Source organism: Bubalus bubalis, chromosome 12, assembly GCF_019923935.1.
Source record: "Bubalus bubalis isolate 160015118507 breed Murrah chromosome 12, NDDB_SH_1, whole genome shotgun sequence".
NCBI lineage: Eukaryota > Metazoa > Chordata > Mammalia > Artiodactyla > Bovidae > Bubalus > Bubalus bubalis.
Genome location: NC_059168.1, coordinates 103,514,447 through 103,535,783, shown reverse-complemented (window position 1 = coordinate 103,535,783; position 21,337 = coordinate 103,514,447). Strand labels below are relative to the sequence as shown.

The 21,337-nt window shown below is 60.1% G+C and overlaps 1 protein-coding gene across 5 annotated transcripts; it reads right to left on the bottom strand.

Moving 5' to 3' along the window:
* Positions 1 to 325: 325 nt before the first annotated feature.
* DIPK1B (divergent protein kinase domain 1B) lies at positions 326 to 21,100 on the bottom strand. Of its 5 annotated transcripts, none has more exons than XM_044926653.2 (8): positions 21,039 to 21,100; positions 13,614 to 13,781; positions 4,694 to 4,828; positions 3,636 to 3,732; positions 3,187 to 3,421; positions 2,260 to 2,367; positions 1,991 to 2,167; positions 326 to 1,477 (listed from the first exon to the last, which is right to left on the bottom strand). In XM_044926653.2, the coding sequence occupies exons 4-8, from the start codon at positions 3,728 to 3,730 to the stop codon at positions 665 to 667; spliced, it is 1,428 nt and encodes a 475-aa protein (XP_044782588.2). In that variant the 5' UTR covers positions 3,731 to 3,732; positions 4,694 to 4,828; positions 13,614 to 13,781; positions 21,039 to 21,100; the 3' UTR covers positions 326 to 664. The 5 variants fall into 5 exon arrangements, with proteins under 5 accessions (XP_044782588.2, XP_044782589.2, XP_045018344.1 ...); XM_044926654.2 differs by lacking the exon at positions 21,039 to 21,100 and adding an exon at positions 15,212 to 15,355; XM_045162409.1 differs by lacking the exons at positions 3,187 to 3,421; positions 3,636 to 3,732.
* Between the last annotated feature and the right edge of the window lie 237 nt (positions 21,101 to 21,337).

Here is a 21,337-nt window from a genome sequence, read left to right as displayed (position 1 = left end):
TTTTCCAGCAGTCTTGTACGGATGTGAGTTGGACCATAAAGGCTGAGCTTTCAAGCCAGTCATTGTAAACAGAAAGCAACCCTGAATATTCGTTGGAAGGACTGAAGCTTCGGCCACTTGATTCTAAGAGCCAACTTGTGAGAAAAGGCCCTGATGCTGGGGAAGATTGAAGGTGGGAGGAGAAGGGGACGACAGAGGCTGAGATGGATGGCTTCACCGACATGAGTCTGAGCAAACTCAGGGAGATGGTGAAGGACAGGGAAGCCTGGCGTGCTGCATGCGGTCCACGAGGCCGCAGAGTTGAACACGACTTAGTGACTGAACAGTAATTCACAGAAAAGCTTTATTTACACATAGTTCTCCAAAGTAACAAAACCTCGGCCTGGGCAGGTCCCAGGGCCAGCCCTTGGTGCTTGGGCTCTGAGTCTTTCCCTCTCTCCTGCCAGCTTCACTGTCCTGTCGGGAGCCCAGAAAACCCGGGGCGGGGTGGGGAGGTGGTGGTGGTGCAGGGGCAGGAACCGCGTGGCCGCCACGCTCTGGTGGCAGAGAGCCTCGTGCTGTGGGAGGCGGGGAGAGGCCCGGGGGCAGGCGTGGCTGGTGGGCCTGAGCCGGCGTCCCTGCCCGCCTGCCGGCCTGTACAGGACGGGGCGGGGGCCCGAAGCCCTCAGGTGTACTTGGTGTTGGAGATCTCCTTCCAGAGTAGGGTCTTGAGGTGGCTGAGCACCAGCGAGTGGTGGGCCTCCACCTGGCTGGCCAGCCCGCTCAGCGTGGTGCAGGTGCGCAGCTGCCTGCCCAGCTCGGCGCGCAGGCCGGCGGGGGCGCCGGGCAGCAGGTAGTCCCGCAGCAGCTCGCACACCTTGGCCAGGTTGGGCTGCACCAGGTCGCCCTTGCACTGGCGCAGGAGCGTGTCGCAGGGCGCCCGGCAGTCGCGCCCGTAGGTGCAGTCCGCGCTGTGCTCGCAGTGGCGGCCCCGCAGGAAGCGGCGCACCGCGGCCTCGGGCGCCACCTGCTGCAGGTCAGCCATCCTGAAGTCGTACTTGGCCGTGTAGCCCACGTTGGCCAGCGTGGTCTCGCACATGTAGAAGGTCCCGTAGGCGCCGTGGAAGAGCTCCTCCACAAACTCCAGCAGGCCGATGGCGATCTTGGCGCGCCAGGGCCAGGCGGGCCCCAGCCACTGCTGCAGGGCCCCGTGCAGGGCAGGCGGCAGCAGCGGCCGCAGCAGGGCCGGGAGGGCGGCCGCGGGCCCCGAGCCGCGCGGGACGCCCTCCGTGACGTACAGGTCCCCGCAGTGGCCCAGCAGCGGCGCGGCGTGCCCCCTCCCCTGCAGGGACAGCAGCAGCAGGAACTCGTTGCGTTGCAGCAGCGCCCACAGTGACCTGGCCTCGGCCAGTGACACCCTGCTGTCCTTGTTGAAGTCGGCCATGAGCAGGACCTGGCCGACCAGCGCGGGCAGCGAGGGAAGGTCTCCCAGATTAGCCTGAGGTTCGGGACCAGGAGAGAGGGGAGGCGGGATGTGGGCGCACAGCTACAGGTTTGGCACCTGACGCCACGCATCGGCCCGATGGGGGAGCCCGGCCTCCAGCCCCCAGGATGAAGCAGGCAGCAAGGCGCTGGGGAGGCCCCCTCACCACTCCTGGAAAGCCCACCTGCGTCTCTCTCCGAGCGCTGGGGACTTCCCGCACAAAGGTGGGAGTGCTGCGAGGGTCGCTCACCCCTCATCTGCCCCACCCACCCCCGGGTCCCACCTCCTCCCTGGCCTCCTCCCCACGGATGCCCTCCCCCCTGCCCCCTGCCCTCCGGCCCTGGGCGCGTTCTCATGCCTGTGGGTGCTCCCTGAGCCTCGTGCCTGTGGGGTCTGCTTGGAGCCCGCGGGCTAGCCAGATATCCCCTGGCCCATGTGGCACCCCCCCATTCAGCTTGCTGCCTGCCCTGTGCACATGTTCTTGGGCGTGAACTTGACACGCCCCCGCCCCCAGGAGAGCCAACTGACCTTGAGAAAGCTGAGGGTCATCTCCCGGAACTCCTTAATCGAGGTGCCCCGAGTGGGCTTGTCAAACAGCACCAGTTCCCGCCGGGGGGCCACATCGGCCCCGGCCTTCCAGCTCAGGCTCTCCTCCAGGCCACACTTGATGGTCACCTCCTTGCCCTGCCAGAGCCCGCTGTACACCTGCGGAACCACAGGGACCCGCTGTGTACACGGCCCCCTCAGGGTGCACCGCGGGCGGCAGGTCCCCAGGGGCTGAGCCCGGCCGGGCCTACCTGTTGGCCTGGCACAGAGGAGAGGCAGGTCCTCCACTCCACCTGCTGCAGGTTGCACAGGTCCTGGCAGATGGAGCCTGAGATGATGCCCTTGCGGTACTGGTCACACTGAGGAGAGCAGGGAGATGCAGGAAGTGGCCTGGGGAAGCGAGGGCTCCCTCTGCCTGCCTGCAGCGCCTCATTAGCCAGACCCACAGGGAGAGGCTTGCAGCTCTAATCAGGTCGAACTCCGCAGGAGCCGCTGCCCCCACCAGGCCCTTCCTGGCTCCAGACAGGGCCTTGCAGCCCCCTGAGTCCTGGGGGTGTGGGCTGAGCCGAGCCGGAAGGTGAGGCCCTTCCCAGGGCGGTCCCTAGGTGGGGAGGCGGGGGGATTTGTGGCGTCTGGAGCATGGGTGAACTCCTGGATGTGCATCACTGTTGCCATGGTGCCCAGGCCCTTGGCGGAGCAGGCCTGCAGGAAGGGAGCGTGCCGGGGCGGGGAGGCAGGGCCTCCTGAACGCCAAGGCCCTGGACTCACCTACGGTACTGGGCAGGAGGCTTCTGTGCTGCGGCTTCAGAGCCCGACAGCCGTTCATCAGGACAGAAAAGGGGAGCCCGTCCACTGCAGTGGTCCGCTCTGACCCCCTCAGGGCCCCCCGGAGCCACAAGGCCCTTCGTGGGGGGTCTGCCATTGCGGGCAGCCAGGCTGGGCCAGGGTCGGGGCCTGCCGGCCACGCTGCCCACCAGGGTGGGGAGGGGCTTCCACCGAAGCTGAGGTGGGCAGTTTGGCCGTCAGCCTCAGGCGGGGCAAGACCCCTCCCCTCCCAGCCCGTCTCCTGTCTACAAACCGGGCTGACATGGGGACCCGGTTGAGCACCCTGGAGTCCATGGGTACCTGGTCCGTGACCCCGGTCCTGCCTTCCCCCCAACACACACACCCTGGGTGACCTTGGACAAGCTGTGGAATCTCTCGGAGACGGCTGATACCCCCGTGAGGTGGCCAGGTCTTCTTGGGAAAGGAGGGGGTATCCCCGCGGCCCAGCAGCCGGGGAGACCACTCTGGCGCTGGCGGGAAGGCCAGGGCACTCTGGGAAGACGGAAGCTGCAGATCCTCTGGTTGGGGGGGCACGTTCCTTGTGTGCTCCCCCCGGGCCCCTCAGTCCTCTGCATGTTGGGGGCGCTGCTGTGGGCACACAGAAGTGCTCAGAAACACCCACCAGCTCTGAGCAGCTGCTCACTGCACCCCACTGGCCAGACCCCGTGTCCTCCCAGGCCTTGCTGCCCCAAGAGACCCCTCCACCCACCCGGCAGCCCGGGACCTCGCCTGGTGCAAGAGGTCCCCAAGCAGTACCCCTCGCCACCCCTGCCCAGAGGCCAGGCTCCCTCTACATGCACACCTGCCCCTGCGCGTCCCCAGCCCACCAGGCTGGGGGCAGAGCCGTGTGTCTGGCGCCCACCTCAGGTCTGACTCCTGGAGGGCCCCAGCGAGCATTTCTGGAAGAAACAAGGCCCCTCCCAGCTGGGTGCCGCACCCTTGTGCCCGTGTTGGCCTGCCTCCAGCCAACGATCTACGATTGATGGGCCCCTCGCAAGTCCTGTCACGTGGGCTCTGGACCCCTCCATGACCACCTCCGGACTGTCCCAAGTTTGGCCCCCACGGGACCCTGGGCAGAACAAGCCTGCTGAGCCCTTCCACAGTGCCACACAGTCCCCCCAGGAAGAGCACCCCTCACCCTGCAGAGGAGCAGAGACCCCAGGCCCCCCCAGGAGACAGGTTCGAGGCCAGGCGTCTCCCACTGCCCCCACTTCAGGACCCCAGGAGCTCCACTGGGGTGGGTCCCCCCAGGCATGGATGCCTCAGACCCCGTTAGCCCGCTGAGGGCTCCCCACTGCCCGGGGAGGCTGGCGGAATCAGCATCTGAGGGTTACCAGGGCTCCTTCGGCTGGCGTCGCCTCCCCCTCCACCAGTCACAGGGCCCTTCAGCAGGAGCCGTGGGCCAGTGCAGCACGGCTCACGGGCACACATGCACTCCCGTGGACAAGCGCACACAGGTTCACAAGCGCCCTCACACACGTGCACAGCTTTGCTCTACCAGCCATAGTGGTGACTTAGCGCGTCTCCACCCCCAGGCCCCGAAGACCACGCCCTGCAGCCTCCTTTGCTGGACCCCTGGCCCCCCCGGACACGTCTACAGCTGGCCCTGTCTACCCATCCGTCTGTCCACCCCCAGCCGCCCGCCTGTGCTCCATGGGGCACCCGTTCCTCCCGGGCTCCCCACCACCCTCCCCCACCCCCCCGCCCCCCGCCACGGCCTGCAGGGACAGCCCCGCAGGACGCAGCCGGACCCTCCTAGAATCCACTGGGCGGGCCTCAAGCCCCGTTTCTAGGCTGCCCACCGCAGGAGCGCTGGCTGGGGGCGGCCGGAGCCCACAGACGGCCCCGGGCGACACTTACGATGACCACTCTGCAGACATGGCCGCGGCAGAGCTCCGCGTAGGACGAGTAGTGCACGTAGGCCAGCCAGCTGCCTGCGAGGACGCCCAGCCACACCAGGAAGACATACTTGACCCTCAGGCCTGGGAGCCGGCCCTGCGGGGGAGGGGCGTGAAGAAGCACAGCATTCTAGGTGCGCAGACCCCGCCTCCTAGACCCCAGCCCCGCCTCCTAGACCCCAGCTCCCCAAGCCCCGCCTCCTAGACCTCAGCCCCCCCAAGCCCCGCCTCCTAGACCCCAGCCACCCAAGCCCCGCCTCCTAGGCCCAAGCCCCGCCTCCTAGACCCCAGCCCCGCCTCCTAGACCCCAACCCCCCCCCAAGCCCCGCCCCAGTCAGTGTCTCCCTCCCACTCCGCGCGCACCCACTCCAGGTGCAAGGCAGGGACCTGGTGTCTCCCAGACCTTGAAATCTCACAGGCAGGGAAAAATAAATTCCAAATGAGGAGGATTTAGGGTAGACAACTCTTTATTTTGCTGAATAAAGAGATTTGAAACAATCTTTTCCTCCTGTCCTGCCCTCATTTCATAATGACATGTAACCTCTGTACAAGGTCAGCCTGGAGAGGCGCTCCCCCACCCCGGGCCCCTCACCCTGGCCCGGCACCCTGCACACGGTTCCTCCCACTGGGGAAGACTTCAGGCTGGACCAGGGCCGGCAAGGAGCACAGGGCTCGGAGGAGCGGCCACCCTGTGAGCTTTTACAGGACCCAGCCTCGCACACCCCCCATCACAGCAGCCAAAGGGTAGACAACCCGCGGACCCACTGACGAAGGAGCGGGCAAGCCAGATACGGCCCATCCACAGGAGAGAACGGTGTTCAGCCATGAAAAGGCAAAGAACTCTGACCCAGGCTACGGCATGGATGACCCAGCAGGACATCATGTCCAGTGAAATGAGCCAGACACAAGACAGATCTTGTGTGACTCCACCCATCCAACAACCTAGAGGACTCAGATCCACAGACACAAGAAGGGTGGGGACAACGGGGAGCAGTGGGGAGAAAGGGGGGGCCTGCCCAGGATGGCGAGCGAGTGTTTGAAGGGGACAGAGCTTGAGTGCTTGAGTTTGGGAAGATGAAACGAGTTCTAGAGACAGCTGGTGGTGGTGGCTCAACAACGGGGATGTGTTTAATGCCCTTGAATGGTGCACTTAAAAAATGGTTAAGATGCTAAATTCACGCGATGTGCAATTTACCATAATGGAGAAGAGATAACTAAGATACTCAGCCAGAGGCTTCGTCCCACGAGCGTGGGGTGGGCCAGGAACTGCTTCTCTGGAGGGCTTGGTCCCTTGGCCAGGTCTCCCCGGCTGACGAGTGGAATCATAGGGTGGGGGGGACCCAGAGCCCTGTAGGAACTGGGGAGCACTGTCTCCCATCCAGCCCCCAAGCCGCGACTGCAGAAGCATCAGCTTCCTTCCCCACCCCCGTCCTGGCAAATCACGGCCTCGATGGCTGCTGCCCAGCGGCGGTCAGCTGATGGGCCAGGGCTACCAGGCGCTGCCCCGTGCAAGAGCTCAGACACCCTGACCGGGGCAGCTGAGCCCTAGAGAAGAGGGCCTGGGAGAGCAAGGGGGCTTCAGACCAGCCTGCCCTGGAGCAGGGCCTCTGCCAGCACTGGTCACACATCCCGCCACCCGTGGGTCAGTGGGGCGGCTCCAGTCCTGGTCAGCCCTGGGTTTCTCATAACCTGGAGGCTGGGGCCCAGAAATGGGGCCGGCGGCTCTGCCCTGAGGACGGGGCAAGGCCTCCAGGCTCAGCTCAGGCAGCTGTTTTTATGGTTCCTCCAGGAGAGGCAGGGTCCTCCCCTCCTGCTTCTCTGGCCAACTCCCTCGGCCGGCCGCCCCGGAAGGCGCTGCGGCAGGCGCAGCTCGGAGCTGCGGAGGCCTGGGGTGGCCCTGGCCAGTCGCAGGGCTGGGTCACAGGCCCACTGGCCCTGCCACCACATCTGTTTCCGCAAGTTTTGTTCAAAGGGAAAAACAGGAAAGCAGACCAGCGGGTGGGGGACCGGGGAGCCAGGGGCGCGGCTGGGGCAGGACGAGGTCAGAGCACTTCCAACCACGGGTGACCACGAGGCGGGCAGGGCCTCTGGGAGCCCGTGCCGGGGGTCCTGGGGGAACAGACGGGAGGAGAGCAGGCTGTCGCCTGCACTGGCCCCAGGGGCTGACCTGGGCCAGACCCAGGTTCACGGCCTGACCGCAGGGCCCACCTCGGACACAGCCCACGCTCCCGCCAGAGCCCCTCCGGCTCTGGCCTTCCCGCGGCGGCCCCGCTCCATGGACACCGTCCCCAGTGCCAAGCTCTGAGCGACCCCCAGGCCCTGATCGCAGGCAGGCACTTCCTCCGAGGGGAGTCCCGGCCCCTACCCCCTGCCCTGCCCTGCCCCTGGGCATCCTGACGCCCACGGGTGAGCATGCCCACAGGACAGGGGAAGCTCACTCAGTGCGCCCTGGCCGGCGGCTCCCCGCACCCCCCAGCCTGCCCGGCTCCTAGTGGAGCACTTTGGGGGTCACTCGGGGGACACAGCATGATGACCGGCAGCCTCGGGGGCCAGGGGCCCAAGTACACCGTGGCCTCCACCCCTCACCTCCAACGCAGGAGTGTTTCACAGGCGGTAAAATGAGGCTCAGCGTGTCTCCTCTCATTAAGGTGGGGGTGTCTGGGAACCAACCCAAGCCATTGGGAACCCATCACCTCTCCTGTCCAGGCTCATCTGCCATTCCCAGGCTGAGCTCAGAGGCCTGACACCCCCAGTCCGAGACCCGCCACACTGGCCTCCTCGGTCAAGGCCTTTTCCTCAGGATGGGGCCACTGCACCCCCACCTCCCAGCGTGGGGGGAGGCCACAGACCCTCAGCTCCCACCCGACCCAGAGCTGGGTGGAGTCCACGACCCCCCCAAGACCCCTGGATGGCAGGAGGGCTTCTGGCGCAGACCCCTGCGGGCATTACCTGGCTCCCACCCTTCTCCCCAGAGGGGACCCCAGGGAGGTGCGGGTCTGACCAGCGCTGTCTCCTTCTGCCCAGGGCCTGGGGTCGTGAAGGTGGCAGGTTGGCCTGAATAATTTGAGGCTCGAATTCAGCCCGGCTCAGACCACCCCAAGCAGTCATGACAGGGATCGCGGTAGCCGGCCCCCAAAGCATCCTGGGCCTCCCCTGCAGACAGCAGGGTCCCGAGAGGGACGGGGATCTGTCCAAGGTCACTGTGGGGTCAGGGCACACTCTTCATCTCGGGCTGGCTGGGGGATGACCCAGGGGGAGGGTATGCCCTTCTTAGGGTGCTTCTACGGGTCCCAAGTTTTCCATCACAGAAAGACAAACCTGGTCTCCTAAGTAGAGGAAAGCGGGGAGGACCTGGTGTGGCTTCGGGGCCTGCGGGAGCAGCTCCGGCCCGCGGCGGAGCGGGGGCCTTCTGCAGCTCCAGAGGCACTGGGGCCAACCCCGCAGCATGCGCTCACCCGATCGGCAACCTCCACCCCGGGCCCTGCCTGCCCCCGGCCCCCCAGGGACCACGCACCCGGGCCCTCAGCGACCTTGAGTCCGGAATCCGCCCAGGGTCCCCGGGCTGGATGCCGCGCGACCCCGCCGCGGCCCAGGCCCCAGGGCGGGAGGGGTGGGGGCGCGCCTACCTGCAGGCCCTTGGAGAAGGGGCAGAAGAGCACCAGGTGCGCCAGGCGCCGCAGCCGCCGCATGGTGGGCGCGGGCCGTGCGCGGGCCCGGCTCGCCTCCGCTCGGCCTCAGCCCCGCGGGCCGGCGCGCCCGCATCGGCCGCCGCGCCTCCTCCCCGCCCCGCGTCCGCGCCAGAGCGCTCGCTTCTGACGGCCCGGCGGGTGCGCGGGGAGGGGGCGCGGCGGGGGCGCGCGGCGGGGGGAGGCGGGGAGCCAAGGCGCGCGAGGGCGCGTGGCCGCCAGGCGGGCGGCGCGGGGTCGCGCGGCGGGGAGGGAGGGAGGGCCGGGGGAGGTGCCCGCGGCCCCGCCTCCGCCCCGTCGCCCCCCCGCCGCGCCCCGGCGGGAAGGGGGAGGGCGCCGAGGCCCCGCCCTCCCGCGCCCCCCGCCGGCCCCCGGCGGCGCAGACAAGCCCCTGCGTGCAAGCCCCGGTCGCCCGCGCGGCCGCCATGGGAGGGGACTGCACGGCGGGGGCCGTCGCGCGGCCCTCGGAGGAGGAGAGGCGGGTGATGGAGCCGGGCAGCCTGCGGAGGTCCCCCGGGGCAGGGGCGGACGCGCGGGGCGCGGGAGGCGCCTGGGCCCGGGACGAGTCATGGGGGGCCCTAGTGGGGTCCTGCGCCGATCACAGGGCCTGGAGGGGCAGTGGATACTGCGGCAGCATTGGCCTCTTTCTCCCGCTTTTTAAAGAGAGTAAAGCGCACTCTTGCACCGTGCGGCTCTGCCGGTGTTTGCACACACAGCCCGTGGGCACCACCACTTGCAGGCTGCAGAGCAGTTCGGGCCCCACTTTCTTCCAGGCTCCCCCGCCCCGGGCCCCGCTGCGGCTCGTCCCCTGCACGACACAAAAATGCAACAAAGCGGCCGCAGCCCCCAGGTCTGGCCTCTGTCCCTGGGCAGAGGCCTGGACGCTCAGCACCCCTCTTTGCCAGCGCGGGCACCAGGCACCAACTTGATCAGCCAGTCAGTCACCTCCTGAAGGCCCTTGGAGTTGGTCCTGGCTTGGGACATCAGGAGCAGAGCCGCCGTCAAGTCAGAACTCGAGGTTCTGTGCGAAGGACATGCCTTTTCCCTGAGGTGATACAGGCTGGGGATGCCGTGGTAGGCGTAGGCACCCTTTACATTCCCGGCGTGTGGGAGTTCTGGTCACTCCACTTTCCCATCGGCACTTGGTATCAACCCTTTCAAAATTCTAGCCATTCCATGGGGAGCCTGTAAGTGCACTTTCTTTGTGGTTATTCGCATTTCCCCCAAGGCTATTGATGTTGGCTACTTCTTACATACTTAGTTGCAGCCTGTATATATTCTTTGGCAAAGCATCTATGCAAACTTTTTGCCCAACTTATTATTATTATTTTTTTTTTTGGTATTGCTTCTTTGTTGAGTTTTTTCTTTAGTTGCAGCCAGCGGGGGCGACTCTTCATGGCCGGGCACAGGATTCTCATCACAGCAGCTTCTCCTGTTGAAGAGCGCAGGCTCTAGGTGCACAGACCTCGGCAGTTGTGGCTCGAGGGTTCGAGCCCAGGCTCAGAAGGTGTGGCTCAAGGTCTGAGTTGCCCCGCGGCGTGTGGGATCTTCCCGGACCAGGGGTCCAAGCAGTGTCCCCTGCATTGACAGGCATACTGCCATCCACTGAGCCACCAGGGAAGTCCTGCACGTTCTTAATTTGGATGAGGTCCAGTTTGTCCATTTTTTCCTTTTATTTGTCTGTGCCTGTCAAATCTAAGAAGTCTTTGCCTAACTCAACCCAGGGTCACAAAGATTTCCTTCTGTTTTCTTCTAGGAGTTTCATAGTGTTAGGTTTCACGTTTGGGTCAGTGATTCAGTTGAGCTCATTTTGGTACAGGGCTTCCCAGGTGGCGCTAGTGGTAAAGAATATGCCTGTCAAAGTAGGAGATGCAAGAGATGTGAGTTCGATCCCCAGGTCAGGAAGATCCCCGGAGGAGAGCACGGCAACCCACTCCAGTATTCTTGCCTGGAGGATTCCGTGGACAGAGGAGCCTGGTGGGCTGCAGTCCATAAGGTCGCACAGAGTTGGGCATGACTCAGTACATGGATCAAGGCAGTGTTCTGGCTTGGGGTTTGGGGGTTTCTACACGTGGACATCCAATTGTTCTCGCACTTTTGTTGAAAAGATGAGCCCTGGGATGGTTTTGTAGCAGACTGTCGCTGCGGAGACACCGCCCTGCAAGCAACCTTCCCAGCTCCAGGACAGTGGTTTCCAGCAATCTCCAGAGGGCAGATTTCCTGCAATTCTGCCAGCACCACAGTGACTTCTCTGCTGTCCCGTAAGTCGCAGCTGGGCTCTCCCGGCAAGATCTCAGCCTGGGAGTGGGGGCTCAGCCCACCATGGTACTTTGCTCTCTTTCTTTTTTGGCTGTGCTGTGTGGCTTGCAGGATCTTAGTTCCCCAACCAGGGATCGAATCTGGGTCTTTGGCAGTAAAAGCATGGCGCGCTAACCAGTGGACCACCAGGGAATTCCCTGCAGGTTACTTCTGTCTGCTCTTTACTTCCATCTGCCTTTGCAGTCAGTAATTCTTGAAGCAAAACCTTCCCTGTTCAGATTGCCATGTGGCTTTTGTCTCCTAATAGGGACCCAGTTGACACAGGTCTGGTGCAAAAGTTGTTCATTGTTCAGTCACTAAGTCGTGTCCCACTCTGCAACCCCATGGACTACAGCACGCCAGGCTCCTCTGTCCTCCACTGTCTTCCCAGACCTTGCTCAAATTTATGTCCATTGAGTCGGTGATTCTATCCAGCCATCTCATCCTCTGCTGCCCTTCTCCTCTTGCCTTCAGCCTTTCCCAGCATCAGGGTCTTTTCCAGTGAGTCAGTTCTTTGCATCAGGTGGCCAAAGTATTGGAGCTTCAGCTTCAGCATCAGTCGTTCCAATGAATATTCAGAGTTGATTTCCTTTAGTGTTGACTAAAGTGTTTGATCTCCTTTCCGTCCAAGGGACCCTCAAGAGTGCAAAAGAGACATGGGCATTTTAATTTATTTTTTTTTTGGCCGCCTCACGCAGCTTGCAGGATTTCAGTTGCCCAGCTCAGGGATTGAACCCAGGCCTTCAGCAGTGAAAGTGCTGAGTCCTAACCACTGAACCACCAGGGAATTCCCAACAGGGGCACTTCGACAAAACTTATGGAGACCCACTCTGCTCCGCAATTTGGACCATGCGGTCTACCCTCAGATACCGGATGTCTTCAACCAAATGGTAGTGATACTTGGATTGAAGACTGGGATGGGCTCCTAGGAGCATCCATATGGCGGGACCAGAATTAAGTTTTCATCACCTTGATCCCCTTGTGGACCATCCAGGCTGGCTAAAGGGTCCTCTTAGAAGAAGAGAGGGGCATCTTCTCAGGAGGGCCTGTTTAGGGTTAGGATCGGGGTCAGATCCTGGTTATCCCCAAAGAATCTATAGAGCCCCACCCCACCTTTCATTCTGGTCATTGCCATGGTGACCAATGACAGGTGTCCCTCTTTGGGGACAGTCATATTCAGTGCTGAGCTGCCTGACTAAGGCAGGAGGGCCAGGAGGGGCCAGCAGGGGGGGACAGAGGTAGAGTCAGAAGTCTTCTAAGCGAACTTTTGAGAAGGCCATTCCAGTGCTTTGTGACCCTGTGGACTGTAGCCCGCCAGGCTCCTCTATTCATGGGGATTCTCTGGGCAAGAACACTGGAGTGGGTCACCATGCCCTCCTCCAGGGGATCTTCCCCACCCAGGGACTGAACTCGGGTCTCCTGCACTGCAGGCAGATTCTTTACCACTGAGCCACCAGGGGAGCCCAAGAGGGACCATTTCAGGCTGCAAATGGAACTGAACACACAACACCGCTCAGAGCCAGGAGCCACCAGGGCAGCTCCTCCGTGAGTCCTCACATAGCCTTCAGAGACCTTAGTTCCAAATAGGCCACACTCTGAAGTTCTGGGTGACTGTGAACCTGGGGGGTACACCATCCACCCCAACACACAGACCAAACAGCAACATCAGCAAACAGCCAGAGGCAGTGACGATAGAACGCATTTCATCAAGGGACCCGAAATAGAGATGGCTCGATCAAGAGAGGTGTGCATTTCTCTTTCGTGCAGCATGCAGCCAAGCCTCTGGGGGCTAATACGGAGACCCCACCTTCTCAGGGACTTGCTCAAGACCTGGTTTCTGTCTTGTAGCCCAGAATGGCTGCTCCAGCTCCAAGCATCACGTCCACACTCCAGCAAGGAGGAAGAGCAAAGGGGACCTGAAGAGCATGCGCTCAGTCACTCAGTGTGTCCGACTCTTTGCAACCCCATGGACTGTAGCCCGCCAGGCTCCTCTGTCCATGGGATTCTCCAGACCAGAATACTGGAGTGGGTTGCCATGCCCTTCTCCAGGGGATCTTCTCAACTCAGGGATCGAACCCAGGTCTCCCACATTGCAGGTGGGTCCTTTACCATCTAAGCCACCAGGGAAGCCCATGAAGAGCATACCTTCCCTTTAAAGATGGGATCTAGAAAAGCATATTTCTCCTGCTCATATTCGGCTTCCCTGGTAGCTCAGCTGGTAAAGAATCTGCCTGCAATGCAGGAGACCCCGGTTCAATTCCTGGGTCAGGCAGATCCCCTGGAGAAGGGAAAGGCTACCCACTCCAGTATTCTGGCCTGGAGAATTCCATGAACTGTATAGTCCATGGGGTCACAGAGAGTCAGAGGTGACTGAGCGACTCTCACTTTCACTTTCCACTCATATCCCATTGGCCAAAGGCTAGTCACATGACCTTTCTTGCGGCAAAGAATGTTGGGAAACATAGTTTTTCAGGGTAGCTGCCGCATATTCCACTAACCTCCGTGTTTTTCTGGAACCCCTCAGTCTTGGGCACAAGTATGTCATGGGGAAAACAGAGAAATGGAGGCTTGGGTCCTTCCAGACATAGATCATACCACTGCCCCAGGTCCTGATGACCTAGGACTGAGGTCAGCATTTCTCTCCAGGCGGATATTCTGAGAGGTGTGGATGCCTTCAGGCCCAGGTCAGGCCTGGGGAAGGTGATGTCTGACCCAATGGATGGGGAAGATACAGGGGGAGGGAGAGGATGGACTCCGGGCAGAGGGAGCGGAACCCGTGGAGGCCCAAGGCAGCAGGCGGTGGGCGGACGCGGAGCCTGCTATTGCATGACAAGTGTTGCCCCGTTCAGGTGAAGCTGCAGTGGGGCTGTGAGTCCCTCATCCTCTCTCTGCACTTACACTTTGTTGTCCTGACGAGTCAGGCGTCTTGGGGTCGGTCCTGGGGGGGGCCTTGATTCGATGTGCGTTACTCTGTTCTCTCACGCACTGCATCTCCGCCACGTGCTTGTCATCTGATCTTGATTTCATGTTTGCTTGACCTTAACGCCGGGCTGGAGGAAGCACAAGCTAGAATCAAGATTGCCGGGAGAAATATCAGTAACCTCAGATGTGCAGATGACACCACCCTTCTGGCAGAAGTGAAGAGGAACTAAAGAGCCTCTTGATGAAAGTGAAAGAGGAGAGTGAAAAAGCTGGCTTAAAGCTCAACATTCAGAAAACTAAGATCATGGCATCTGGTCCCGTCACTTCATGGGAAATAGATGGGGAAACAGTGGAAACAGTGGCTGACTTTATTTTTGGGCTCCAAAATCACTGCAGATGGTGACTGCAGCCATGATATTAAAACACACTTGTTCCTTGGAAGAAAAGTTATGACCAACCTAGACAGCATATTAAAAAGCAGAGACATTACTTTGCCAACAGAGGTCTGTCCAGTCAAAGCTCTGGTTTTTCCAGTAGTCATGTATGAATGTGAGAGTTGGACTGTGAAGAAACCTGAGTGCTGAAGAATTGATGCTTTTGAACTGTGGTGTTGGAGAAGACTCTTGAGAGTCCCTTGGACTGCAAGGAGATCCAACCAGTCCATTCTGAAGGAGATCAGTCTTGAATATTCATTGGAAGGACTGATGCTGAAGCTGAAACTCCAATACTTTGGCCACCTCATGTGAAGAGTTGACTCACTGGAAAAGACCCTGATGCTGGGAAAGATTGAAGGCAGGAGGAGAAGGGGATGACAGAGGATGAGATGGCTGGATGGCATCACTGACTCGATGGACATGAGTTTGAATAAACTCCGGGAGTTGGTGATGGACAGGGAGGCCTGGCGTGCTGTGGACACGACTGAGCGACTGAACTGAACTAAACCTATGGGAATCCTGTGGATCTCACTCTAGGCTGCTGAGAGGGACTGTGCCTGTGCAGACAGGGGCCCCACAGAGCTGGAGGCACAGGGCTCAGGGCACAGTGGCAGGCGTCTTCGAGGTCTTGGAGACTTCTGCTTCTTGAGTCCCATGACCCAGTTTTTTGCGGGGGCAGGGGGAGGCTCCCTTGCGTGTCTGGTGCACTGCCCGCAGTGAGCTGAATAGTGGCCGCAAAAGAGATGTGTTCACATTCTCACCCCTGGACCCTGTGGATGGGATCTTATTCAGAAAAAGGAGCCTTGCAACGTAATCAAGATCTCGAGAAGAAGAGACCAGCTTGGGTTTTCTTGGGGTGGAGGCGGAGGACGAATGCAGTGGCAGTGTCCTCATGGGAGACGTGCAGAGAGGACAGAGGGAAATGGGGAGGAGATGGGGCAGAGGGGGCTATGCTGTCCGCGCCAAGGGAGCTGGCAGCGGGGAGGACCCTACCCCGGAGCCTGTGGGGAGTGGCCCTCCACACCAGGATTTTGGACTTCTGGACTGCAGAACGTGCAGACTAAATTTCTGTCATTTTAAAGTTATCCTTTGTGGTAATTTGTTACAGGGGGTGCTTTCAAGAAAGAGAAAGTTCTGTACCTGGAATGTGGCTTGCAGCAGGGGCCTTGGAGAGGTGCAGCTGGTGGGGATGGTCCCAGGCATCTTCTGGCTCCTGCCCTGTAGTTTGGAGGGATCTTATTTTCCAGATGCTGAGGGAGGTGTTTTTTTTTTTTTTTTTTTCTTATGTTCATTGGCCATTTCTCCTTTGTGGTTTATTAATTACATATCATACTCTTTTAAAAGTATTTATTTTTATTTATGTTTGGCTGCACCGGGTCTTGGAGGTGGCATGCAGAATCTTCAGTTGTGGCACATGGGACCTAATTCCCCAACCAGGGATTGAACCCAGGCCCCCTGCATTGGGAGCTCAGAGGCTTAGCCACTGGGCCACCAGGGACATCCCTGAGGGATTCTTTTCAGAATGCCTTTTGGACGCCTTCTTGTTCTTCTTCCCAGGATACTCTCTCTATGAATTCTTTTTTAAAAAACATTTTTTTTAATTCGTTTCCATGCATCTAGTTGCAAAAGCATCTTGTATCCGTGATCTGCTGCCACGTAACAAAGCACCCACGCCCAGCAGCTCAGAGCAGTGAACGCTTTGGTGGGTCAGGACTCCGGAGCCGCTCAGCCATGTGTTCGTTTCCGGTCCAGGGTCTCTGCAAAGCCAGGCTCTCAGTCCTTCGAAGGCTTAAGCTGGGGTGGTGCTGGCGGGGTGGTGCTGGCTGGAAGTCAGTTCCCGGCAAGGCCGACCTCTCCTTGGGGCTGCTTGAGCGTGCTCACAGCATGGCAGCCTGCGATCCGAGTGCCAGGTCGGGGCAGAGGTCCCTGGAAGTCACACAGCAGCATTCCCCCTGTGCCGGGAGTGAGGGTCCGGGGGCCCCCTGGGAGCCTGCATCACTTAGCCCTGAGGATGAGTCAGGTCTTCACAGGGAGGCTATGAGGGGATTAAACCACAGCAGGAGACGCTGAGGTTAGATCCAGTGCAGAACTTTTCTTAGTGTGACCCCAACCAATGGGGTGTATTTCCCAGCAGGTTCTCACAGGAGCCCTAAGACAGGGGACTGTTCCTCCACGCTGTATAGCCAGCCAGCCTGGGTCGTGAAGATGAGCACCCTCTCAAAGCTTCATGCTGCCGTGATGGGGCCAGGCCGGGCAGCATAGTAACTATCTGCGTGAGTTATTTCACGACAGGAGGTCCTGGTAGGAACCCTAAACTAACTAGCCACCACCAGCCAGAAGAGTTCAGGAAAGGTCAAAAGGAGATGCCACATGTCCCACCACCTCCCAGAATCCTTCTCACTGGAATCCACCTGGGCTGAACAATGCGTGCACCGCTAGGAAGGACCCTGGATCAGAAAGATTGCCAGAGACAACCTGGAAACTAATCCCATCATCAATAAACCTGAGCCTTCGAGCCACATGTCAGAGCAGTCCACCTGGGTCCCCTCACCCTCCTGCTCTCTGCCTGAGCGCCCCTTCCCAATAAAGGAGCATGTGTGAGCATGTGTGTCTCCTCGGACAATTCATTTCCCAGTGTTAGACAAGAGCTCACTCTCGGGCCCTGGAAGGGGTCCCCTTTCCTGCAACAAATGGAAATCCAGCAGATGTGTTCGGGGGGACTGGAAGAAGAATGGAGAGGGGTGAGCGTCAGCTGAGGACAGTCTGCTGCCAGGAGGCGGGGAGGGAAACAGGCAGGGGCTAACCCCCCTGGGACTGTGGCTCCCACATTCTCACAGTTGGTGCTGCCCAGGGCCTGCCCCTTCGCCATCAGAGGCCCCCTGGAGCGGGGATGGCAGGTCTCCTCCCCAGCTACCCGGGTGGGGGCTCCATGCTGAGTTACCGTGGAAAGAAGGTGGTTAAGTGGTTAAAAACCTTTGACCCAGAAATGTCACCTGCTGGAACCTGTCCTGAGTTAATCATTCAGGAAGGGGGTGAAGACCTAGCTGGTCACTCACCCAGCCTTGTTCAGAGAGAGTTCAGGACATCCCCATGCCCTCCGAGAGGTGACTGGTCACATAAACAAATGAAGGTCCATTCAGGCGACAGTCCTGTGCAAACCTTGAGACAGCGCCACAGCCCCAGGCCCCGAACGCTGGACGCTTCTCAGGAGAGGCACGTCCTCCAGGGCCCGGGGTCTGCCCAACCCCTGCAGGGAGGCCGCAGCCTGCATCCGCACCCTCAAGACAGCCAAGATTTGGGGGGAAACCAGTATTTCCAATGCCAAAAGGAAGCTTATCTTTATTGATGTTTGCATGTGTGCATGTCTGACTCTTGACGATGCGATAGCCCTCCAGGCTCCTCTGTCCTTGGGATTCTCCAGGCAAGAATGCTGGTGTGGGTTGCCATGCCCTCCTCCAGGGGATCTTCCCAACCCAGGGATTGAACTTGCATCTCTATGTCTCCTGTATTGGCAGGTGGGTTCTTTACCACTAGCACCACCTGGGAAGCCTACAGATGTTTAGACAAGTTCATTTACCTATCATCCAAATGAAAACACAATATTTAGTAAAACTTCACTTAGGACTTGTGGATCCCCGAGAATACAGCTGAGAACTCCAGATCTCCTGAGAAAACCAGTGACAAAGCGTGGGGGGAGTGTGGCCCCAGTTGTGTGAGCTACCCAGAGGTATGCAGATATACGCTGATGGGTGTATACACAATAATAAAAAAAAATCCTAAAATCTGGAAAGCCATGCTACAGTGATAACATCAGTTGGATGCTGAGGTCACAGGTGACTTTGATTCATTCTTACCCACCTGTATCTTTTCTTACTGAGGTGAAATTCATATGCTGTAAATTTAATTGTTTTAAATTGTACAGTTGAGTGGCATTTAGTACATGCACAGTGTTGGGCAATCCACGGGTCTATCTGATTCCAGAACGTTTCCATCCCCCCGAAAAGAAACCCAAGTACCCCACAAGAGTGACTCCTGATTTCCCCCACCCCGGCCCCTGTCACCCACCAATCGGATTTCTGTCTCTCAAAACCCTTCTCTTCTGGATATTTTATACAAGGGGAATCACAGTATACATCCCCGGGGGATGGCACAGAAACCCACTCCAGTACTCTTGCCTGGAGAATCCCCATGGACAGAGGAGCCTGGCGGGCTACAGTCCCCAGGGTCACAGAGAGACACGACCGCATTGACTTCACACACGCGCGCGCAGGCACGCATGCACGCACGCGGGCACGCACGCACGCACGCACGTGCACTATACACCCCTTTTTGTCTTGCTTCTTTCCCTTAGTTCCGGGTGTTCCTGTATGGGGTAACGTGGTCAGAAATTCATTTCTTCTCATGGCCGACTAGTACCCCATGGTATAGATGGCCCATGTATTATTATTCCATTCATGGATAGAAATGTGCATTTATTACCTGTGCTTTTTTGGGGGCCACGTCACACAGTATGTGAGATCTTAGCTTCCCGACCAGGGATTGAGCCCACACGCCCTGCATTGGAAGGCAGAGTCTTAGCTACTGGATCACCAGGGAAGCCCCACGTGTATCTTTTACAACGAACGTCTAAGACCCTCTGTGCGAAGGATGAGCCCGGCGGAGGGCCTTGCCCCACCTTCTCTCCCGAGTCCTCCCTGTCCCATCCTTGTTCACTTCTCCCCCCTCCCTGCTTCCGGGCTTCAACCGGCTCGACAGTGAGGATCTGGAGGAGGTAAGGTTAGGACTGTTATCAACACAGGTCATGAGAATGGCTCGTGTTCCGCGCTGGGGTCTTTCAGATCCTCGACGCTTGAACATTCCCAGCAGCGCCACGCCAGGCACGGAAGGACAGGCGTCGTGGTCCTAGGAAAGGGGAGCTGTGCAGGTGCGCGTGCTGATGGACAGGGACTGTCCACGTGCCTGGAGGGTCTGCAGGAGGTGCTGAGCAGCCCTGCCAAGGGCCGCCAGCTCACTCCAGTCCCCAAAGGGCAGAGAGGGCTGGGGCGGGCTCCCCATGTGGGCGTCTGGGCCTCACTGTGCAGTTGTTCCTCCAAGATAAACTCGGAGGGGCGCTTCCCCAACTTCCTTGGTCTCCGAGGGTCGGGGCCCAGCGGGCACAGGAAGGGGAGGGTTCGCCTAGAAGCAGTTCTAGGCGAATGGAACCCACAAACCCGCCCTTGGGGGCTCTGTCTTCTGAGGACAGGTTCTCCCCAGAGGGTGTGGCGTGTGGACTATGTTCTGGTGGGGCTGCGGTCCCCCTGGTCAGATGCTGGGTGCCTGCCAGGCCCCTTACACTCTGTCTGGCCAGCCCGACCATTTTCCCTTGGGCTGGCCTGCACTCCTGCCCGGGGCCTTAAGGAGGTGGTGGGAAAACAGGCCCACCGGCAGCGCTGCGGGGGCTGCAGGGCAGAGGCAGAGTGCTCCTGAGGCGCCCCTGGGGCCCGGGGTCTGCCTGCACCGGCCAGGCAGCATGAAGTGCGGGCCAGACTCCACGCAGGCCCTCGGGAGGCTCTGACCAGTGGGGACGCTGCACGCACCCCTCCCGCCCGGGGCGACAGTGCCCCGCTGACCCCGGGCAGCCTGCGTGCTGAGAGACCAACAGGAGCGAGCCGGCCAGCCCTCCACAGTGGCCGCGGCCACCCTCGGCAGGGACGCCAGACGGCAGTGCCGTCAGCCCAACAGATCGGGGGGCGGCCTCCCCAGGACGCTGGTCTTAGAGGGATTTCTGGGGCTGATACAGGTGGGGGGGGTCCCCCTCCCTAGGGGCTCAGGGCCAGGCCAAGGTGACCAGACCTGCCCGGGAGTCCTCGGCCCCTGGGGCTGCAGCCCCTGCCCTCTCACAGTGCCCAGGGACGTCCAGCTGCACCGCTGGGTCCAGCTGGAGGCACAGCTGGTCTTACAGAACCCAGTGACCAGGCGCGGGGTCTCACACCCCTATCAGGACTCCTTGCCAGCTGGGGTGGCCCGCCGGACTTCTGGGGTCACACACACCGCTCGTGGCTGCTAAGACCCCACAGGATACCCCCGCCCCCTGCATTGGGTCCCGAGCAGGGCCCACCATCTGCCAGGCCCAGAGCCCAGGACCAGGGGTCCACAAGCTTCTAGGGGCCCATGGGAGTGTTTTCAATTTTTTTTTTCCCCTCCAAATCAGAAAGAAATTGGAAGGGAAAATAATGAACTTTTAGGCTTCCTTTTTACTTTTTTTATACCAATATGGTCAGAATATAACTTTCATTGTTTTTATAGAGGAAGGGAGGGAGGCAGAGACAGGAGGAAGCAGGGAAAGAGGACAGAGGGGGAGGAAGGGAGAGGGAGAGCTTGGAGCCCACGGCCTTGGCGTCGCGCAGGGGCTCTGTTGCCCCAGCCTCTGATGTTGGGGTGAGTGTCCTGGGGCTGCTGCTCCCAGCCTGTGCCTGACTGCACGCCGGGTGGAGAGGTGGGTGGGTGGGGAGTTCAGAGGAAGGGGACAGAGCTCAGAGTGGGCAGGGGGTGGGAGGAAGGGAAGCCCCCAAACCCTGTACAAACCCCCGACACCATTTTGGCCATAGGGTGAGCACCAAGACCCCCAGCCTGCTGGCTGTCCTGGGCCAACCACTGTACCCTTCGCTGGGGCAGCCAACCTGGGGAGGGCCAACTCTCGGGGGGCAGGGGGTGTTGGGTGTGCCCCCATGGGAGCAGAGAGGGCGGGTCGCCCGAGCCCCTCCCCAGGTCCTCCACCCTGCGGCCAGGGCTGCGTCCACTAGGGGGCAGTGCTGCCCAGCCGCCCGCAGAGCCCGTTGGCAAGTGAGGCTGAGAACCAGGGTGGGGCTGGGGTACCGGATGTCTTTTATCCCTGCTCTGCGGATAACATACAGGACACCCAGTGTGATTTCCATCCCAGATAAACAACGAATGACATTTTTTAGTACACGTTTGTTCTAAATATTACCTGGGACGTTGTTCAGTCGCTCCATCGTGTCCCACTCTTTGGGACCCCATGGACTGCAGCACGCCAAGCCTCCCTGTCCATCACCAAGTACGGAGCTTGTTCAAACTCATGTCCATCGAGTCCTGCCCTCAATCTTTCCCAGGATCAGAGTCTTTTCAAACGAGTTGGCTCTTTGCATCAGGTGGCCAAAGTATTGGAGCTTCAGCTTCAGTCCTTCTAATGAATATTCAGGATTGATTTCCTTTAGGATGGACCAGTTTGATCTCCTTGAAGTCCAATGGACCCTCAAGCGTCTTCTC